Source organism: Puma concolor, chromosome A3, assembly GCF_028749965.1.
Source record: "Puma concolor isolate L17-30 chromosome A3, mPumCon1.1.hap2, whole genome shotgun sequence".
Taxonomy (NCBI): domain Eukaryota; kingdom Metazoa; phylum Chordata; class Mammalia; order Carnivora; family Felidae; genus Puma; species Puma concolor.
Genome location: NC_141669.1, coordinates 140,951,429 through 140,971,292, shown reverse-complemented (window position 1 = coordinate 140,971,292; position 19,864 = coordinate 140,951,429). Strand labels below are relative to the sequence as shown.

Genomic DNA, 19,864 nt, shown 5'->3' with positions numbered 1-19,864 from the left:
GTGGGGCCCCGAGAGACTGCTGGGGTGTGGCAGCTTCAAAACAGGAATGAGATCTGTGTAGCTCCTCAGAGAAGGCAACAGCAGAGCTCCAAGTGACCTCTGTGCAGCCCACCTGCTCCTCACTCAGCCCCCGTGTGGGGCAGACGGGTGGGTTGGAGCCGATGAATGCAGTAATGCATTCCGATGCATACAGATGGCCAGTAATGAATGCATCAGCCATTGGGGGCGGGGGGGGGAGGGGAGGGGGCAGGTGGGCTTGCTTTTCTTTCTCCTGCCCCGCATCCTGCCCCAGGGAGGCCCAGGAGCCCTCTGGCCAGCAGCTGTCCCAGTCCTTGAGAGAGAAGCAAGCTTCATACGCTGGATGAAGCCCATCAGTGAAATAAAACACACCAATGGTCCAGGCCACCCTCAAGCTAGATGCCAAAGTCTACACAGTGTCAAAACCCACTAAAGAACCCTTATTTTTATATATAAAAACATTATAAACAAACAAAGCATAAGGCGATGTAAGGCTTGTATTTCAGCTTGAGTCCAAAGAAATAATGTTTCCTAACTATGAGACTAAAGCTTCGCTTAGCTTTAATTTTTGAAAAATTCGCTGCATTTAAAAAATAAAGAATTTGCTTTCGTTAAAGCTAGATCATTAGTGTAACAATTAGGCAGTTGCTGAGAACCAGTTTCTTTTCTGGAGGGTTTCAGAAAATGCACAGTTTTCTTGTTTAGCGTTTGAAATAAAAACTGAGGATCAGGTAGGACTCTCTGGATGAATCTTCCTTCTGTACATTCCTTCTAGAACTTAGGGAAGGAGAGGTTTTAGGAAATACCACTTATTTTACGCATATCACTCTCCCATCCCTTCCACGTTCTCATGAACCCACCAGATTCCCAAAGGGCCCACTGCCCTGTCCACCCCTGCAGCCCAGGACGGACGGCACAGTGGTCCTGCGTCTACCAACTTCAGTGTAAAGCATCTGCGTACAAAACTGTGTTCTCTAACTCATGCGAGCGCAGCAGCCAGGTCCATGTGTGAACAGCACGACTGTCCTCAAAACCAGCTCTGCACGCTCGCCCACGGCCTGGCCGGCTGTCCCGCTGCAGAGGTGCAGTTGTGGTGATGACGGGTGGGCCTGCACGTGCTCCGAGGCTGGGCAAAGCTGCGACGGGCTTAGAAGGGCGTGTGGTCGGGCAGGGGCTTGTCATCACTCCCCGTCGAGGAGGGAAGGTGGTCACTGCCATTCTCTCTGCCACCTACAACCTTAGACTACGGGTGGGAAAAGACCAAGAGAGAGAGACCTGAGAACGAGCACGCAGAGCCGGGCAGATCCCAGGCCAGCTCAGGTCTCTACGGAGTCTACAGAACTTGAATTCTGATTAGCGTGAATCCTGATTAGCAATAAAAAGGAACAAATCGCTGACACAAGCCAACAGGCCAGAGGTACCTCCAGGGATCTATGCAGCGTAAAAAGAGCCAATCTTCAAAGGCTCCATGCTGTATGGTTCCAATCATGGAAATGGAGAGATCACTAGTTCTGGGGGTAGGGCAGGAGGAAGGAGAACACGGGGAAGGATTACCGTGGGGATCAAACTGTTCTCCGCCTTAGCTGTTATCAGTGTCATATCCTGGTTATGTCACTTCAAGATGTGATCACTGGGGGAAACCGTGTAAAAGGTACAATGGCCCTCTGCATTAGCTCTCGTAACTGCACGTGAATCCACCACCCCAGCAAGAGAATCAAACGAACAGTCTGAATACAGTTACCTTTATGGTCCCAACTCGGTCTTCAAAGGACTTAAAGGTCGCAGAATTCCTTTAAAGAAAGAGAGAGAGAGAGAGAGAGAGATGTCGGTGGAGGGAGCAAACAATTGTGCTGCCTTCCTAAATCTGAAGGGCCTCAGGGTTAGGATCAACCTGCAGAAAAGATCCCTGCCGGCACCCTGAGACCTCACTGTAAACATGTGACAAGCTGAAAAGGAGAGGGGGCGTGCCCAGAAGACAGTCCAGGCAAGGTCATTCTGGAGGCTTCCAGGTCAGAACAGGTCAGCCACACCTGCCAACTCCAAGAACATTAGACCTGCATGCCGCCAGCAGGTGCAACCCCGGGTGAAGTGCAGACCTCTCGACTGAGCAGTGGACGAGATGTGGAGCACATTTCTGCTGCACCCTACATCCACACATGCTGAAGTTATGGAAGGTCCCAGGTACTCCTGACACCAATCTCTCACGGAAGTAAAGGGAAACGAAGGACAATTCGGAACAAGTGAGTGAGGAGGAGGCAGAGGAGGAGAGAGCAGGCCAGCCCCCAGCCCCACCCAGCACCCTCTTATACAACCAGTTCCCTCCCTACCCTCAGGCTTCTAGAAGCAGCCCATCAAGGACCCCCAGACGTGCGATGGGGTGTGGCAGCCACAGAACAGGGACAGGGCCTCTGCTGCGGCACCACAGGGCAGGAAACATGAGTGGGAGGCTTCCAGGAACAGGCCACAGCTCTGGGTGTTCTAAGGAGACCAGGACTCCCCTCCAGGTGCAGATAAAAGTTTCCCATAACAGGCTTGGAGGCGCCTGAAGTCTTGTGGGTGCCAGGTATGTGTATGAACCTCTCCGCCCCTCCCTGGCCCAATACCCTGGGCAGCCCTGGAAGGTTCCAGATGGAGCCCTATTTGATACACTGGTCTCCTCTTAGCCTCCCCCCCACTAGCTCTTCAGCCTAGAAGGGATCTTTCCAACCCCTGGCCAACAGGAGCCTGCCAGGGAGAAGATGGCCCTTGGCTCAGGGATATGGGGAATGTGAAGCCGACTGGCTGGAGCCACCCCCTCCCCCCGGCTCCCCCATTCTCCACCCCCCCCCCCCCGGGAGCTTGGGAGCACGAGTGCACATTACCTCATGGCTGGCATACTTATCGAGTGGCGGATTGAAGAGTTGCTGCTTGGGAGCGTGTTAGAAGCAGAGAAGGAAGCAGGAGTTACCGAGGGGATGAGCCTGGCATTCAGCACACCCATCAGCTCACCCGCACAGAGACCCGGCTTGGCAGGGTGCGTGAGCTCTGGTCACCACACACAGAAGGGCCCCTGGCCCCGGGAGGAAAGGACCCCGGGCTCCTCTCGCTGGCCTCCAAAGTTGCCCCAGAAATGGGACAGTGCTGAGAGAGAGCTTTAAAATAGGAAACTAAGAAGACCTCGGCCTGGGGCTTTAAAATACCTTTGGTACAAATAGCTGTCAGATGTCCTTACTCGACTTCACAGCAAATGACTTTTCGGCAAAAGAGAAACAACCAGGTCAAGTAAGTAGAAATATTTAAAGTCACACGTTGTTCTAGATTTGGTTCCAGGCCTCCGAGCTGGAAGCGTGTGTGACGGGGCAGCACTAGTATCGGGCCGGACATATGTGCCTGGGTCAGCGTGGGGTGAGGACCACCCAGGAGGATGCCCCACAGGTGCCCTGCCGTTCCTGGCCCTCGAGTGGTAAACGAATCCACTTGCAGGGCAGGAGAGAACAGGAGCCGGTGTCGAGGATGAAGAGGCACAGAACCCGAGAATGGAGAGTCAGCACGCCCCCCTCCCCGCCCCCCCCCCCCCCAACGTGAACACGTCTCTTCTCAGGAAGGACGCTGTCAGGCTGGGCTGGGGGCTGGCGATAAGCCATGCGGTCACAGCCCCAGGAGCCGTGAGCTCCCCAGCAGGCTGCAATGCCTGGCAGGCCTGGCTGTTGCCAGCTGGGGCCGAGGTGCACAGCCTCCCACGGGCCAGCCAGAGACCACCCTGCCCGGAATCAAGGGAAGAGCCTTCCACAGGCACGCCCCGCATCAGCCTTACCTAAACGAGTGGGAGAACGGACGGGCCCTGAAAGGCAGCAGCAGCAGGAGAAGAAACGCAGTGTTAGGAAAGGGAGGCTAGTGCCCACCCCAGCCCCTCACTCAAGCTCCAGAAGGCCACGCAGGGACCCCCGTGGCCACCCCGGTCCCTGTTCTCCTCAAGCCCCAATTCTGTGAGAGGCTGCCGCTCCCTCACGCATGTGACTGGCCCCTCTGCGATCCCACCTGGGTCACATACGAGGCACCTGCGTGTCCACGACCCTGTCTGGAATTAGAGGGATGAAGCCCCAAGGACAGGAGCAGCGCAAAGGGGTGGGGTGTGCGGAGGCGGGCTGTACGACCTTCAGGGCTTCAGCTGAATGAGGGTGCGCACACGCATGCGACGACAGGACTGGCCGGGACACCCATGGGGCTGAGCGCCCTGCACTCCAGCTCCACACTCCAGCTGGCAGATTCCAACCTAGAAACACGTGTGTCTGGGGGCAATACGGCCATGTCCTCCACTACCCAGCCAGGCCTGCTCACGCTCTGGAGGCTACCCCCAACATGAAAGTAAGTCATTTTAGAAGCATTCAGAAGATCATATGAGGCTCGATTATGTGGTCTCTTGGGTGGGCAGCAGGCCCTGCCATCCCTTGGTGGGAGAAGGCAGGTGCCTCGTCAAGGCTCACCAAGCTAGACAGAGACCCCTGCTTTAACCCAGCCTTTGACCCAAATCCGATTTCCTCTCCCAGTCTGCCACCTCCTACCCCAGGGCATGCAAACAGCCTCCCAGGCCGGGCTGCTCTCGGATAGGCCTCTGCAGCACCGTGATGTAGGGCAAACATCTCAGCACACAGAAACCTCCCTGGACCTCATCTGCATTCTCAATAAGTGGTGAATTCTCAACTTCAGCTCAACCTGAGACTACGGGGTGAGGCAACGGTGGACACATCACTGACCCCAAGACGTCAGAGTTCCCCACACCCCTGGAAACACAGCAGAGCAAAACTGAAGAGCCCCATGGTGAGGCGCACCAGCAAATAGGCCAGTCCGTCTGAGCACCTTGACTATGTGGGACCTGGTTCTTGTCCCTGGAAGCATGGGTGCAAACGTGACACACGGCAGTGAGGCCGGGCACGTGACCTGAGGCTCCTCGCCATGGTCAGCAGCACACCCCAGTTCCCGGAGCAGAGAGCGGGAGTGAAGCAGAGACGGAGAAGTGAGGTGCACTGTCCAAAGGGCCCGCAGGAGCTCCGGACAGTGCCAACGCCCTGCACACGCCCAAGAAGGAGGGAGAAGGCTTGATGTGAGTGAATCATGCCAGAAGTGACAGGGACGTTCCTCGTGAGAATGTCATTTAGGCACAGCACACATTTATTGCTTCCTTCAAATGCTCTGTTATCAGACCAGCATTTCGAGGAAAGGACCACAACCCCACACACAGCTCACCCCAGCAGCGCTGGGATGGCCCCCCCCACGCCCTCCATGGCAACCCCTGGGAGCAAGGCCAGGCCACCAGTGGCGTGTGATCAGTCTGTCACCAGGCTTACCACAGCACGGCTCAGGTGGCCAAAGCAGGTGTCCCACAGTGCAGCGGCGATGGCGTCCCATCTAATTTCAAATGAGATTCGTTACAGGAACACACCCACAAAGTCAAGCATTAGCAGATGACTGTGTGGCCGGGAGGGACTGCTGCAGACCCCCCTTTTGTCACTCAGAGCCACGTCTGCAGGCTCCAATCACAGCCACTGTGGACAAGGCCTACGTTTACAGGGTGACCCAAAAGGAACCCCCAGCCATAGCTGCTCAGGAGCATGACCAGATCTCCAGTTGTGAGGCCGTGCACTCCTTAGGACAGAGGAAATACACAGACTGTGTACTGATTGTTCAGCCTCTCTGAAAATTTGCAATTTTTCTAAATAAAAAGCGGAGGGGACTAACTACATCCAGCAAACAAAAGGTGAGCACGGCCCTGGGCACGAGCCACGCGGTATGAGTGTCTGTGTTTTCGCCTCTGGCTACATGGTCAGGCCAGAGCCCCCACCTTGAGGCCTCACAAGGCAACTGCCAGGCAGGTCTGTGAGGCAAGGAAATGCCTCACCTACGCAGGCAGGGAGGGAGGCCACCTGAGGATAAGAGGAAAGGGGCCAGGGCGGGATGGGCTCCCAATGCTGTACTCCAAACGCTAAGCCCACGGGCACTACCACCGCGTGATTCTCAAGTCTGAGAAGAGAGGAGCCTCAGCATGGGGTGGGGGCTACAGGGAGGCATTCCCTGAAATCGCCAAGTGAAGGGACCGGTCCTGAGCATAGGTCAGGGGCCAGGGCAGGGCTGGGCTGGGCAGTAACACCTGGGGAGGAGGGGCGTCCAGGAAGGACACCACACTGCCGCTCAAAAGCGCACGCTTGATCTTAGCAGCCCCGAGAGGGACGCCTCGCCAAGGGCAGGGCTAGGAGGTAGCCAAGCCAGGATTCACACCACAGCCTCTGGCTCCAAGGACCAGTCTCCTTGGCTCAGTGCCGTGTAGCAGAGGGGGCCCGGCGGATGCAGCCACGTGTGCTCCACCAGATGTCCAAGCTGCCCCCACACTCCCTGGCCCAAGGCCCTGCTTGAAGCACTTCTGATGGCCATGAAGGTCTCATCAACTCTGGGAGAACATTCAGTTGGGGCCCCTGGCGTACAGCCACACACACTCTGAGATCTGGGCTGGGCAAACACTGCAAGGAAACAACACCCTTGTCCCGGCTGGCTTGCCCAGAGTGACACCCCACCCTGACACCGACCTGCAGGCAGAGTCATCTTTCATCCGTGGAACTTAAATGGCAAGCACCCACCTTTACAGATCCCAAGCGCTAAGTTACCCAAAGGAAACAACAATCCCTGCCGAAGAAGCACAGCAGTGGCGAAGAGGCAGTCCACAAACAAGGGACCGTGAATCGACTGCCCCAGGGCTGGTGTGCCCACACCTACAGCTGCCAAAGGGCCCCGGAGGGCCATGTACCTGAGCCCCAGGCCCCCTCAGAGCCTCTAGTGGATCTAAAATCCCCAAACCCTCACCCGACTGGCCTACCCAACTAGGGTGTCTCACCTCATATCTCCGAGCTTTCTGCTGATGGCAGAGCCCACAGTGGACAGGGCAGCGGACGTCTTCTGTCCCGCCTGAGAGAAAGTTTCCTGAGTCTTCTTGTAGCTGTAAAGAAAACACCAGCTGAACCAGCGCAATAGGAGAAGCAGCCACCACCCATGAGTCAAGGACACCACGTGCCCAGAGAGAACCCCAGGGGACAGAGGGTTAGTGAGCACATGTCTGGCCGCCAGGAAGGGGACTGACAGCAGGGACAAAAGCAGCACGGCCAGATCGCAACCTCTGAGCTCTGCAGTAACTGTTTTCTGACCTTATTCCATCTCGTCTAACGCTCAGATAACCCACCTCCCCTGACTTCTTGCCACAGCGCTAACTGCCCGGCAAGTGGGGCGTCCGCCTGCTGCAAAGCAGACAGACCCACAGAGGCCCTGGGTCTGAGACAGAAGCCAGAAAGGTTCCCTTGTTCTGTTACTGTATTCAGGGAGCTTCTCATGTGAGAGCTCCACCACGCCCATTGGGGGCGGGGGTGCCCTGGACAGTGTGGATGTGTGGCCTGTGGCGGGCTGGCCACTCAGACTCTCGGGAGCCCTCGGGCCCTCAACCCCCCTGTGCGGTCTCACCAATCCTTTCAGAACTGAGGAACCTTCATCTCATGCCATCAATGCCATCGTCCCTAGTGCAAGGGGTGGCCCTGGATCACAGCAAAGACCACCCTTTCTAGGCCTTCCTGCCCCAACCATCCACAAAGGGGGGTGCATCACACAAGACATGGGTCCATGACCTCAACATCTGTGAGATGGGCACAGGCAGGATGCCTGGGCTACAGGGGCAGCGAGGACATCCTTGGGCTCGCCTTGAGAGTTAATACTTGGAGCTGCCAGACCTTGTCCAGATGCCACCATAAACAAAAGATACCGCAGCCTGAACCCAAGGGCTCATTTCTGGCCAAGCTGACATGTTGCCCTAAGGAAACAGCTTGAGACGGCAAGGCTCTCGAGATGCCAGCCTTCTCTCTGAAATTACTTTCTGACGCCTTGTTCGTGTCACCAGGTCACAGACAGCACCAGCATTGGGTCTTCGGAGTCCTTCCCTCCTGTCCACTCCCCCAGTGCCATCCGGAGGCTCCACTGTGATCACGTGCTGCCCTCCTCCCTCACCTTCCCTCCTGAGCACTCCAGGCTGCCCGTGAGTCCCTGTGCCACCCCATCAGCAGGGAGGCCCAGCCGTTCCCATAGCGCCGCGGGGCCTCAGGCTTCTTTGGTGCCCGGCAGGGTCCAGAACTTAAAATACGTGCTTTCCAGAAAGTGAGTTTAAAAACACATCGTAGGGGCGCCTGGGTGGCGCAGTCGGTTAAGCGTCCGACTTCAGCCAGGTCACGATCTCGCGGTCCGTGGGTTCGAGCCCCACGTCGGGCTCTGGGCTGATGGCTCAGAGCCTGGAGCCTGTTTCCGATTCTGGGTCTCCCTCTCTCTCTCTGCCCCTCCCCCGTTCATGCTCTGTCTCTCTCTGTCCCAAAAATAAATGAACGTTGGAAAAAAAAACAAAAAAAACAAAACACATCGTAGTCACTAGGACAGTGAGTTTATCTCAGCTGCTGGGAAGGTCAGTAAATCCTGGAACACGTTAACAGAGAGAAAATAATCTAAAATCTTTACTGTAAGACTTGCCTCGGGATTTCCTCAGGTCCATAACGAAAAAACTCTAATTCTAAATCCAACCTTTAGACAAACCCAACCACCAGAAACCCCTTCCCCTGTGATAGCCAGAAACTGTCACAGAATGGAACAGGAATGGAAATGAAACCCAACCGCCTGTGCAGCTGCAGCCCAGAGAGCTGCATGTCTGGGATCTAGACGGGACCCCCTGGCACAGGGGCAAGGCCGGCTCTAGAGGGGCAGACCACAGCTGGGTCTCACTAAAAACCAAAGTCCACATGCTCCTTTTGGGAGGGTTTCCACAGACTCAGCTGTCATCCTCTGAGGGACCTTCCATCCCGACAGAGCTTTTGCCAGGACCTGGCACATACACACAGTCGCCTCGGGGTCGGCAAAGCCGGCAGGAAAGGGACAGAGAAACCTGCTGCGTGTCCCCCACTGCACGGCCTGCTGAAGGAAAGGCTCTGGGACCTTCTCTGGGGCCCCTAACTTGCAGTATCTGTTAGGGACCCCACCCTCACCCCCACCTGGTGAACTGCTTTCATTTCAAAGGGAGTTAAAACAGATTACCTGCGAGCAACAGACTTGGAGCGTGCTCGTTATTTATAAAACACTGACTACAAGGTTAACTGGGAACATGCAGGATATTTGGTTTCAGACACAGGGTCAGAAAATGTCTTCAAGCTGCTTCTCACGAAATAGCAAACGTTTAAGGTCACGTTAATGTTCTGTTTGCTGAAGTGAAACGGTCTGAAGCAGAGGATTTAAGGCAAAGTCCTTACAGAATTTCTGCCTGCACCCACAGGGCCAGGTGTGGGGAACTGCACTTGGAGAGACCACAAGCCTGTGCCGGGGATCCTTGGTGATGAGGAGGAGTGCCCTTGGGGTCACTTAGTACGGAGCTGGCCGCTGAATGACTGGCAGGAGAGACACTGGCTCGTGGGTCATTCCGAAGGGGAGCACCCCCACGGGAGACGGACCGGAGGCAATCTCCCCCGCTCCACCACCCTCAGCACTTCAAGTGTGTGGAAATGAGGTGCCACCGGGACCCCTTCTGAAACGGGAGCCTCCAAACCAGGGCACATGCAGTGCAGGGGCCGAGGGGCTGTCATCAGCCCCGGTGGAGAGGCCACGCTCAGGCCGTGAGGGGACTGGGGGCCGAGCCAGAGTCTGCACGCAGGCAACCTCAGGCCCAGACGTGAGGAAGGGTGCTAGGCTGTGCCACCCTGCCTAGCACCCCTTCGGGAATCACCCCCAGCTCTTGGGAAGACAAAGGTGTAGGAACGTCGCCAACGCCAGCCGCCAATGCCAGCCTCCCCCGCCATCAGCAAACTCTGCAGTCAGCGTGGGGCATTCTCCCGCACCCTCCCTTGGTGGCTGCTCCCACCCCAACCCTGGGTGGGCACGTGATCCCAGTCCGGCCAGCCAGGTGCGTTTACAGCTCCCTGACCACGGGGGGAGCCCGGGGAGACCCGCGGCGGGCCGTCCTGCCGTTGGGCTGCAATGCCACAAAGATTCAAACCTGCCCCACTGGGCACCCTCTGCACCGTCCAGGAGAAGCCAGCCTGGCGACACAGCCAGTGTAAGGAGAGCCCTGGTCAGGTGAGCCCGGAGCAGGCCTCCCCTCCTTTCAGGCTCACACCCACTCTGCCGTGCTTTCTGTCCCGTACAAGGAAAGGACTCCATATACCAACTGGCAACTATGCCCGGTGCCACCTCGGCACGCCTGCAGCTACGCTCTACCAAGGGGAAGAGCCCAACCAGGCGGTCGTTCCGCGACACAGAACACAGCTGCCGCCACGGCCAGCCGTCTGAATCAGAAGCAGCGGCTGAGACAAGAAAGGATGAGTGGCGTCAAAGCTGCACGAGCCCAGCACAGCCCACGAGCAGCAGCACGACGGGCACAGACGCGGGCGCTTCCCAGCCGTCCCGAGGTCTCTGTCATCCTCCGGCGCGCTGCTGGCTGCAAGTGATGCCCGGGAGTGGCCACCGCCTGGCAAAGCGCTTGAAAGGGCATCCCCCCCGGCCACTTCCACGCCCAGAGCCACACGTCTCTTCCAGAGGGATCAGAATTGCAATTATTTGAGATGGCACTCAGGTCTCCTAAAGCTCTTTTCAGGTAAGTCCACACTGTGAGCCTGCCAGGTGTCCCAAACCACACAACATCTGCAACCTGGTGACGGACCGTCCGATGCGGCCCCGGGGACACAACACACCGGGACTCCCAGAGCACGTGCAGCAACGACACAGACAGCGTGAACCGCCACGGCCCGCCAGTGCCCGCCGCCCCTTGTGATGTCAGGCTGCAGAGACCACACGTGGAGCCAGCAGACCTGGGGTCCCGGGGACCTTGAAGACAAGCTCAGTAACAACCAGTTCCTTTCAGGCAGACACAGAAGGACTACCCAAGTTCTCTGGTATCCATGACAGCACTTCCTCCTAAGTAAAAAATGGAAAAAATCCCAGAAAGTGACTATTTTAAAATATTACCCCACCCTGTTCAAAGGAATTCTAATTGGATTAGAGTGCAGATAAAAGAAGTGCTATGACCTCAGATAAAACGTCAAGAGTCGTTCTGAACCGTGGCTTTGACAGACACAGAAAACTATCCATGCGTGTTTCCTACTGTGCTCATGTTCCACATGGCTGACAGCTCGATGCCCCTCAGACCAAAGAGACTCCGTCGAGACCCCACCAGCAGGGTCCAGGCGGCCCCCACAGCCTAAGAACCACCCCAAGGACGAGGGAAGCTCTGTGAGCCCCTCGGCTGCAGCCACGTCTGCAGGGAAGGAAGACCGAAACAAAGGCCCCGAATCACCGTCCGCAGCGGTCGGTGCTTGGCCACTTTGCCCGCTCAGAAGGCTGAGGGGCGCCTACCAGACAGACGTGCTGCCCAAGGCCAGCCAGGCCTCTCACCTAAGGGACGCATTCGCGTCAGCCAGAGGGAGGGTTTCGGCGTGGCCTGGTGGCCAAGTGAACCTCCTTCAGTGACTACCCGTTTCACGGAAAGCAGAGTGTCATTTGCGTTTAAGAAAAATCACGTAACGGCAAAATAAGCAAAACACACCCAAACCAGGTTTGTGCCAGGTGCACGCAGCCTCCCGGTCCCTGAGAGAGTGTCAAGAGCAGGAGGAGGAGGAGGAGGAGGAGGAGGAGGAGGAGGAGGGAGGTGCTGATGGCAAAGGCACTCACAGGTCTGACTGGGTCACTTTCTCATTCCACTCGCCAAGTTTCTCAGAGGTTTTCATATAGCTAAAAACAGAAAGTCTGTGGTGAATTATTTAGAACAATTATTTCAGCTCGGGTTTCAAAGCACGGCTGAAATTCCAGGGGAGACAAGGACTGGAGAGCGGGAATATGACTGTCCAGCCTGCCTGACACCAGGTCTACTGGTGCTCAGCACCTGCTGTGCAGGCCCAGGGGGGCCCGGGGGGGCCCGGGGGCTGACAGAACCAACCAGTCCTTCCCCTGTCACGCCCAGGGAGCGCCTGGTCATCCCACGTGAGACAGCCCTCCAGGAACAGTGCTGCTGTGAGGAATGAGGAAGGCACAGCCGCATCCCCAGGATACTTCTCTGGCGGTCACCCTTTGGGATCCAAACCCCGCGATTCCCTAGGACAGAGAAATGGGCTTTCGTAGGTGATTTTTTTTTTTTTATAAAATGCGATCGATCTGGGGCGCCTGGGTGGCGCAGTCGGTTAAGCATCCGACTTCAGCCAGGTCACGATCTCGCGGTCCGTGAGTTCGAGCCCCGCGTCAGGCTCTGGGCTGATGGCTCGGAGCCTGGAGCCTGTTTCCGATTCTGTGTCTCCCTCTCTCTCTGCCCCTCCCCCGTTCATGCTCTGTCTCTCTCTATCCCAAAAATAAATAAAAACGTTGAAAAAAAAAAATTGAATAAAATGCGATCGATCTGTCTGCAGGGATGTGGCTTCTCAGTGGGAGACATTTACCCCCTCCCCCCCCCCCCACCAGCCCTGGAGGATACATTTCAGAGGAGCCATGTAGCTGTACTCCCCAAATTCAGAGGGCAAAGTCACACGTGAGTCAGAAGTCCTAGGGCTGTGACCACATCACGCTCATGAGAAGGACTCACATCCACCTCAGCAGACACTGAGCTCGGAGGACCGCAGGAAAATCAGTCTCATTAAGGACCTAATCAGTGCTCTCTCAGATTTGTACCCGGAGATACACTCTCATCAATTTCTGCTCGGACAACTAGCTAGTGCATCCATCCACCTTTTAAAAGTATGTGTAGACTCTAAGCTCTCGGAAGACATGCCAGGGGCTAGGCCAAGGACTCAGGGCCTCTGGCTGGCTGCCTGCAGACAGGGATCCTTGATCCCCCCGTTCTGTGAGGCACCTTGTCCCCAAGCACATAACATCCTACTGGCGAGCTGGGGGCACCAGCCTGGCGAACGCCCTCCAGCCTCCAGGGCACCTCTGCCGCGGGCAGGTACCTACGCGGTAGAGACCTGCACATCACGCCAGCTCCTGGACAGGTTCTGTTTCAGGCCCTCCAAGGCGGAGAGGCCCAGCTTCCTTTTCAGCTCTCCACAGTGCCTCTCCTTGGCTGCCAGGACCTGGCGCAGAGTGACAATTTCCTCTTCCACCTGCAAAAGCACAGTTGACTTGATTGCAGGAAGTGACTAACATCCTTACACACACAAGAGGTTTCTCGGAATTACGTAAGGACTTTCCGCTTACAGCACATAACTTGTCTTAGGAACAGAGTCAACAACAAATATCTCTTTTTATCTGGAACCAGCACCCGGCTTCTTGAGAACTGTCTCTTTCCCTCAAGCCAAGTGGTTCTGGCGGGGCTACCAATCACTGTGCCCCCCCATGGATGACCAAGCAAGGCCTGTCAGAGCTCTGCTCTGGGACGGGGCACAGGTGTCAGAAGAGATGATCCCCTCTCCCTCCAGGCTCTGAGTCTGGGCTCAGAAGCTGGAATTGCTGGCAGCTAGGCCCTCTCTGCACGGAGCAATTCCACATGCACTGGGAAGGAAGCAGAGCTGACAGACAGATGGATGGCCAAGACTCAAGTGACAGAGCAACAGCCTTTATGACAACAAGTACATTTCCAAGGTTAGCTCTAGGCCTCGGCAAAGGCAGTTACTCAAGCCAAAAGTAAATCTGAATTTGAATTCAATTTAAGTTTGAATTTAAGTTGAATTTAAGTTTGAATTAAGTTTGAATTCAACTTAAGTTTGAATTCAATTTAAGTTAGAAAGAATCCTGAAAATAAACACCTGAAACTGCTCAAGCCCTAAAATTAAAAAAAAAAAAAAAAAAAAAGATGCAACTTGAGAAGGAAGCATCCTCTGGAGCCTGACTACCCTAAAGGTTTTGGTTTTTAGCTCCTGCATCAATAGCTACTCTAAAAAAAAAGCCTTTCCCTTGGGGCGCCTGGTGGCTTAGTCGGTTAAGCGTCTGACTCTTGGTTTCGACTCAGGTCATGATCTCCCAGTTTTGGGAGTTTGAGCCCCATGTGGGGCTCTGCACTGAGCGTGGAGCCTGCTTGAGATTCTCTCTCCCTCTCTCTCTGCCCCTCCTCCACTCATGCTGTCTCTCTCTCTCAAAATAAACTTTAAACAAAAAAACAAATGAAAAAAATTTTAAAGTCTTTCTTTTAAAAAAGTGATTATTTGAAGGCAATAAAAAGTAGCTCAGCCCTTACATCACTAGTTTTTCCAGCACAAAATAGTTGAAAAAGAAATAACTTAGAAACATAGGATCACCCAATCAAATTGTTACTAGTTACTCCAGCAATAAGGACCAATGACTAGAACATTCCACCCATGGTGTGATAATCAACATGGCTTGAGGCTGTGCAGTCCAGCTGTCTTGGGGATACGCACGTTGAAAACTTTAAGTGACATGAGCTTCTGCCGCTCAACTCTGAAATGACTGAGTGTAGCCCAGAAGCTTCACCGCACTGCCCGCTGCTGCTGTAACCTTCACTCAACTCAGACACTGCTACATGCTTTCCCTCAGGGTCTGAGGCCTGGCTGTGGGGCTGAGGATCATCTATACAACTAGCTCTTTTTAGACTCAGGATGCATCAACACAGGATGCCAGCCTCTGCCTGATCGGATGCTATGCTCAGATATCAGCAAGCTCATTCCCCAGATTTTGAATCTAAGTGAGTTGCTGTTAGACTCTGTATCACACAGAAAAAAGAAACACTCCCAGCAGTCAGTCTGAATAAAAATTATACCTGCAGGTTTGGGTTAATTACCATTTCCTCTTAAAGGACTCTCACTTTAAAGATTACATGAAGCGCTTTTATACAAAAAGAAGAATCTTTAAAGGAAAAACGAAGATCCAGGGGCAGATAGTTTGTGGGGTCTGGAAATTGTCAAATGTTAATCCCAACAAAGAATCCCCAGTAGATGGTGTGCTCAGAGCAGCTGTTCCCGTGTGGACACCCTCCTCACGGTACACAAAGCACCAGGCACACAAAAAGTGGCCGCAAAGAGCAATTTCTGTGGGACTCTGGGAATGACCTCCCAGGGCAATTTCTGCAGAGCACAGACAGCGTTATGGCCCCTCATCAGCCTGAACTCACAGTCACCCCCGGACAGATGGCGGAGACTTAGCACCTTTGCGAGCTCAGCCCTAAGCTCCTCCTCCTCAGCCTCCGTCAGACCCTCAACAGCAGGAGTCTGGGCGGCCACCGTGGTGTCGACAGGGACATCTGTCATGGAGTCGGACAGCAGACCTTTGTTAGGAGAATTCAGGTTGATATCTGCCAGAGACAAACAAAGTCAGAAATTGTCAATAAGAAGTTACAGGGACGTAAATAGGGTAGAGGTCTCCACCAAGGGAGAAACTAAGGGTGAGGCCAGGTTACAGGGGAGTCGAGGGGGCTGTGGAGAGTACTCTGACAGGTTGTCGGGATGGTTTGGGCCATTAGGCCAAGGACATCTCAAGCCACCCAAGGTGCTGCTTCAGGGCACTGGAAAGGCTGGCACAAGGCAGCCAGACCTGAACTCTGCTTCCCTCAGGATAATACACTCTGCGGAGACAGGAAACCTTTGCTACAAACAAAGCAGCTGAACCTAATAGATCTTCTAATTTGTAAGGCAAAGAAACGATACGGCTCTAAGCACAAGCACCACTTTCAATCAACCGATCTGCAGAGCACGTGCTCCCATCACACACACAAGATGCACGGGCTGGTCACACAGCCCCAGCAGGGAGTCGGCAAAACACAATTCCCCTGGAGTCTGTTCTCGACCCTCGTCCCACAACAACATGCAGGGAGGCGCAGAGACACTGCTTCCACACCTCCGCTATACCCAGATCAGGTTCCAATTCCTGCAGGCACTATTTCCTCTTCGAGTTAAATGCATCTTCTTGCCTGCACTAACAGCGGGCAAGATCCCACACAAATAAAGAAACATGGGTCTGCTTTAGTTCCTTCCAACTCCGAACACACGACCGCCCTTCAGTAGCATACAATCCGCACACGCCATGAAAACAGGCTTTGTGTGGTGTCCAGCACTTTAGAAGTAAAGGCATAGGGACACCTCACTGGCTCAGCCGGAGCAGCATGTGAGTCTTGAGCTCCAGGTCGTGAGGTCAAGCTCCATGTTGGATGTAGAGATTACTGAAGTAAACATAAAAAAAAAAAAAAAAAAAAAAAAGAGGGGCACCTGGGTGGCTCAGTTGGTGAAGCGTCTGACTTTGGCCCAGGTCAGGATCTCACGGTTCATGGGTTCGAGCCCTGTGTCGGGCTCTGTGCTGACAGCTCGGAGCCTGGAGCCTGCTTCAGATTCTGTGTGTGTCTCTCTCTCTGCTCCTCCTCTGCTCACACTCTCTCTCTCTCTCTCTCTCTCTCAAAAATAAATAAAAACATTAAAAAAAATGTTTAAGGGGCACCTGGGTGGCTTAGTCAGTTAAGCATCCGACTTCATCTAGGGTCATGATCTCACAGTTTGTGAGTTCGAGCCCTGCATTGGGCTCTGTGCTGACAGCTCAGAGCCCGGAACCCGCTTCAGATTCTGTGTGTCCCTCTCTCTGCCCCTCCCCCGCTCAAGATCTCTCAAAAATAAAGAAAACATTCTAGAAAATCAATAAAAAATAATAAATTAAAAAAATAAATAAAAACAAAAGCACAAAGGTTGGGAAAAAAACTGCCCGTAGTTACAGATATGTTTCTCTACTGTTGAAATCCTACAATCTGCTAAAAACAGACTGTGCTTAAAACTAAAGATGCTCTAGGGGCACCTGGGTGGCTCAGTTGGTTAAGTGTCCTACTCTTGATTTCCGCTCAGGTCATGATCCAAGGGTTGTGGAATCGAGCCCCGTGTCGGGCTCCACACTGTGCTAAGGGTGAAGCCTACTTAGGATTCTCTCTCTCCCTCTGCCCCTCGATCCCTTCTCTCTAAAATAACAAAAAACCCCTACAAAGATGCTCTATTCAGCTCATTCCCTTCACATGTCCCACACAGCTGGAGGTTAGCGCTTCCTTGGCACTTGATACACGTTTACCAGATGAAGCACAACCATTGTTTTTATCAACTGATTTGGGTTTTTTAAAATGTTTATTTATCTAATTGTGATCGGGGCGGGAGGCACAGAGAGGGAGAGAGAATCCCAAGCAGGCTCTGAGATATCTGCATAGAGCCCGACCCAGGGCTCGATTCCACAACCCTTGGATCATGACCTGAGCGGAAATCAAGAGCCGGAGGCTTAACCGAGTCACCCAGGTGCCCCATCAACTAATTCTGATTTTTAACTGAAATCAACCCACATAACTTTACTTCATGTGCTGTGTTGAACCTACTCAAATTTGCTAAATGCCTTAAAATTTCCACAACCTTGCTCTTCTATTTTTTTAATTTTTATTTTAGAAAGAGGGCGAGTGTAAGTAAGGGAGAGGAGCAGAAAGAGGGAGGGAGGGAGAGAAAGAGAGGGAGAAAATCTTGAGCAGGCTCCACACAGTGCAGGGCTCAGTCCCACGACCCTTGGGATCATGACCAGAGCTGAAAACAAGAGTTGGGACGCTCAACCGACTGACTTCAGCTCAGGTCATGATCTCACAGTTTGTCAGTTCAAGCCCCACATCGGGCTCTCTGTCAGCACTGAGCCTGTTCCAATCCTCTGTCCCTCTCTCTCTGCCCCTCCCCTGCTCTCTCTCTCTCAAAAATAAACGTTTTATAATAAAGGAAGGTAGGTAGGTCTTTGGGACTGTTTCTGCCTATAAAGCTAAAGGTGGATCCTGCAATCACTCCCAGATAGAAACTGGGCATTCACCAAACATGCCAAAGAGCCGCACAATCATTGTGTGATACCAACCTCACCATATTTCTGTAGGTAGATGCCATTCACACTCTGGTTCAGAGAAGACCGAGGCAAGAAAGTGTCACCAAAAGACCTACAGAGTGTGGGGCTGGTGCTGTAGGAGAAACTAGGGGGCTAGAGTCCCTCCTGGGTGAGTCCCAGATCTCTAGAACTGTATAAACTGCATGGTGATAATACAAGGAATAATCTCAAGGGGTTATTCTGAAAATGGAAAAAGGACGTTTGAGAAACAGGTTTGGTATGGTATTCGGCATACAGTAAGTGCTCAGTGTTTTCTGTCACTCTATGGTCAGAATCCAATGCTTGTGATGCTTACCTATATTAGACATACACGTCAAACAGCGAAAAACCTGAATTTAAAACTGGCGGCTTTTGATGTTCAACTATTTCGTAAGTAGACTGCAGAGACAGGAAAATCTACACAGTGTATCAGAATCTAGGAGTTCTGTTTAATTAATACGCTGATACAGGTCAAATGACAGGAAAAAAAAAAAAATCCTTAAATCACCCAGGGTAGTCATGTCAACATAGAAAGTTAGCATCTCTTCTGTACCAGAATGAAAGATGGACTCCAATCACCTTCTCAAGATTTTAATCTGGGCCCACTCCACACCCCCAGCGGCCATCTCAAACCGGTCAGGGGTGTCTGTTCTGGAAACTGGCCCAGTCTCGGTGTGCCCTGACTCACTGCACCCTTCCCCCTTGAGACAACCCCTAAGAAGCCTGGGCTCCGAGCAGCGTTGCCACCCAAGGGGCGCTGCACTGAGCTCGAAGATGGTTCCATTTCCCCTCCCCTCCCCGGGAGAAGCGCACAACACGTCGGCCCTGGTGCAGGGCCGGATGGAGTGTCCTCGAGGGCCCTGCGTAGGGAAGGAGGGCGGTCGACTAGGCAAGCGCCGGGAGGGGGCATGACGACAGCTGCCCGGAGAGAGAAAACCCAAAACTCTGGGGACGAGGGGAGGGGTGCCGGGGAACCGGTCCTCGGAGCGGCCGCAGGGTAAGTTGGTGAGTGGTCCAAGCCGGGGGCGGCAGACGCACGCCCCGGCCATCGGGAGCTTCGAGGCCCGGCGCATGGGAGCTGAAAAGGAGCCACGGGGCGGATAGAGGCGGAGGGGATTGAGAGTCTGAGAAGCGCCGCCAGAGAGGGGAGGAGCGCGGGCTGGGCCCGAGGAGCGAAGGCGCCGGGCCCGCGGGTACCTTGGCCTGCGGAGTCCATGTTCAGGCGGCGGCCGGGCCGCGGCTGGGGTCGGGACCGGGGCCTCGGGCGCTGTAGGAGCCGAGCCGGCCGCACCAAGACTCGCTCGCCGCGCACCCAGCAGCCAGCGGAACCGCCTCAGCCACCGCGGCATTACGTAATCAGCGGCGCGACAACCCACTTCCGTTTTGACGCGTGCTCCGCCTTCATCCCACCCCCACTAACGGTGTCCAATGAGGACTTTGTTCGGCCCCGTCCCTATTACCTGCTCCAACCTGATTGGCGGAAGCTGCGGACGAAGCCGGAAAGGGAGGGCGGGTTCTTAGGGACTGCCTCTCGCGTCGGCTCCACCAGCGAGACACACAGGTAGAACGGTCCGAAGGAACTCGGGGAAGGTGGGAAGTGGGAGGACCGTCCAACATGGCGTTATGAAAAAGTGGGGTTTGGCATTTTTGGAGGTCTCGAGAGTGTTTACCGCTGCTCAGGAGTGCTATGGCTCACGCACCGCACAGACCGTTTGAGGCCTGACTTCCTGATTTTGGAGTTAGCTTCTCCCTCCAGTTTTTAAGTCCTTCCTCTTTATGGGGATTTTTTTTTTTTTTTTAATTGTATGGGAGTTACGCAGAAAAAGGCGTGTCTGCGATTCGTCCTCTAGCCCTGCAGGCGCCGCTGCCCTCACTTGGCTGGAGGCATCTCGCTCCGCACGCACCTGCCCCGGGTCCCGTGCACGCACAGCTGAAAGGCGTGAACTGACCTGCGGGGAAGCCTTCGCGCTTCTGTGGTGGGTGCTCCCTTCCCCTCCGGTGTTCTTTCACTTCATTTTCA

The 19,864-nt window shown here is 54.3% G+C and overlaps 1 protein-coding gene across 11 annotated transcripts; it reads right to left on the bottom strand.

The window, feature by feature from the left end:
* Positions 1 to 1,025: 1,025 nt before the first annotated feature.
* TPD52L2 (TPD52 like 2) lies at positions 1,026 to 19,203 on the bottom strand. 11 transcript variants are annotated; one of them, XR_015249608.1, is made up of 10 exons: positions 19,042 to 19,203; positions 15,138 to 15,283; positions 12,994 to 13,142; positions 11,725 to 11,784; positions 6,881 to 6,982; positions 5,343 to 5,403; positions 3,812 to 3,838; positions 2,880 to 2,921; positions 1,760 to 1,808; positions 1,228 to 1,261 (listed from the first exon to the last, which is right to left on the bottom strand). XR_015249608.1 is itself a non-coding variant. In XM_086702761.1 (9 exons), exons 1-9 carry the CDS (start codon positions 19,058 to 19,060, stop codon positions 1,166 to 1,168), a joined length of 693 nt encoding a protein of 230 aa, XP_086558887.1. In that variant the 5' UTR covers positions 19,061 to 19,200; the 3' UTR covers positions 1,026 to 1,165. The 11 variants fall into 11 exon arrangements, 10 of the variants coding, with proteins under 10 accessions (XP_086558887.1, XP_025787769.1, XP_086558889.1 ...); XM_086702761.1 differs by lacking the exon at positions 5,343 to 5,403 and having other exon boundaries at positions 1,026 to 1,261; positions 2,880 to 2,924; positions 19,042 to 19,200; XM_025931984.2 differs by lacking the exon at positions 5,343 to 5,403 and having other exon boundaries at positions 1,026 to 1,261; positions 19,042 to 19,200.
* Between the last annotated feature and the right edge of the window lie 661 nt (positions 19,204 to 19,864).

Bases quoted from the DNA above. Each gene is read 5' to 3' on its own strand.
- TPD52L2 (XM_086702761.1), bottom strand. The intron at 6,983-11,724 runs GTGAGTGCCTTT...TTTTCTTTACAG, and splicing joins AAAGTGACCCAGTCAGACCT to CTACAAGAAGACTCAGGAAA. The intron at 2,925-3,811 runs GTAAGGCTGATG...CACGCTCCCAAG, and splicing joins CCGTTCTCCCACTCGTTTAG to CAGCAACTCTTCAATCCGCC.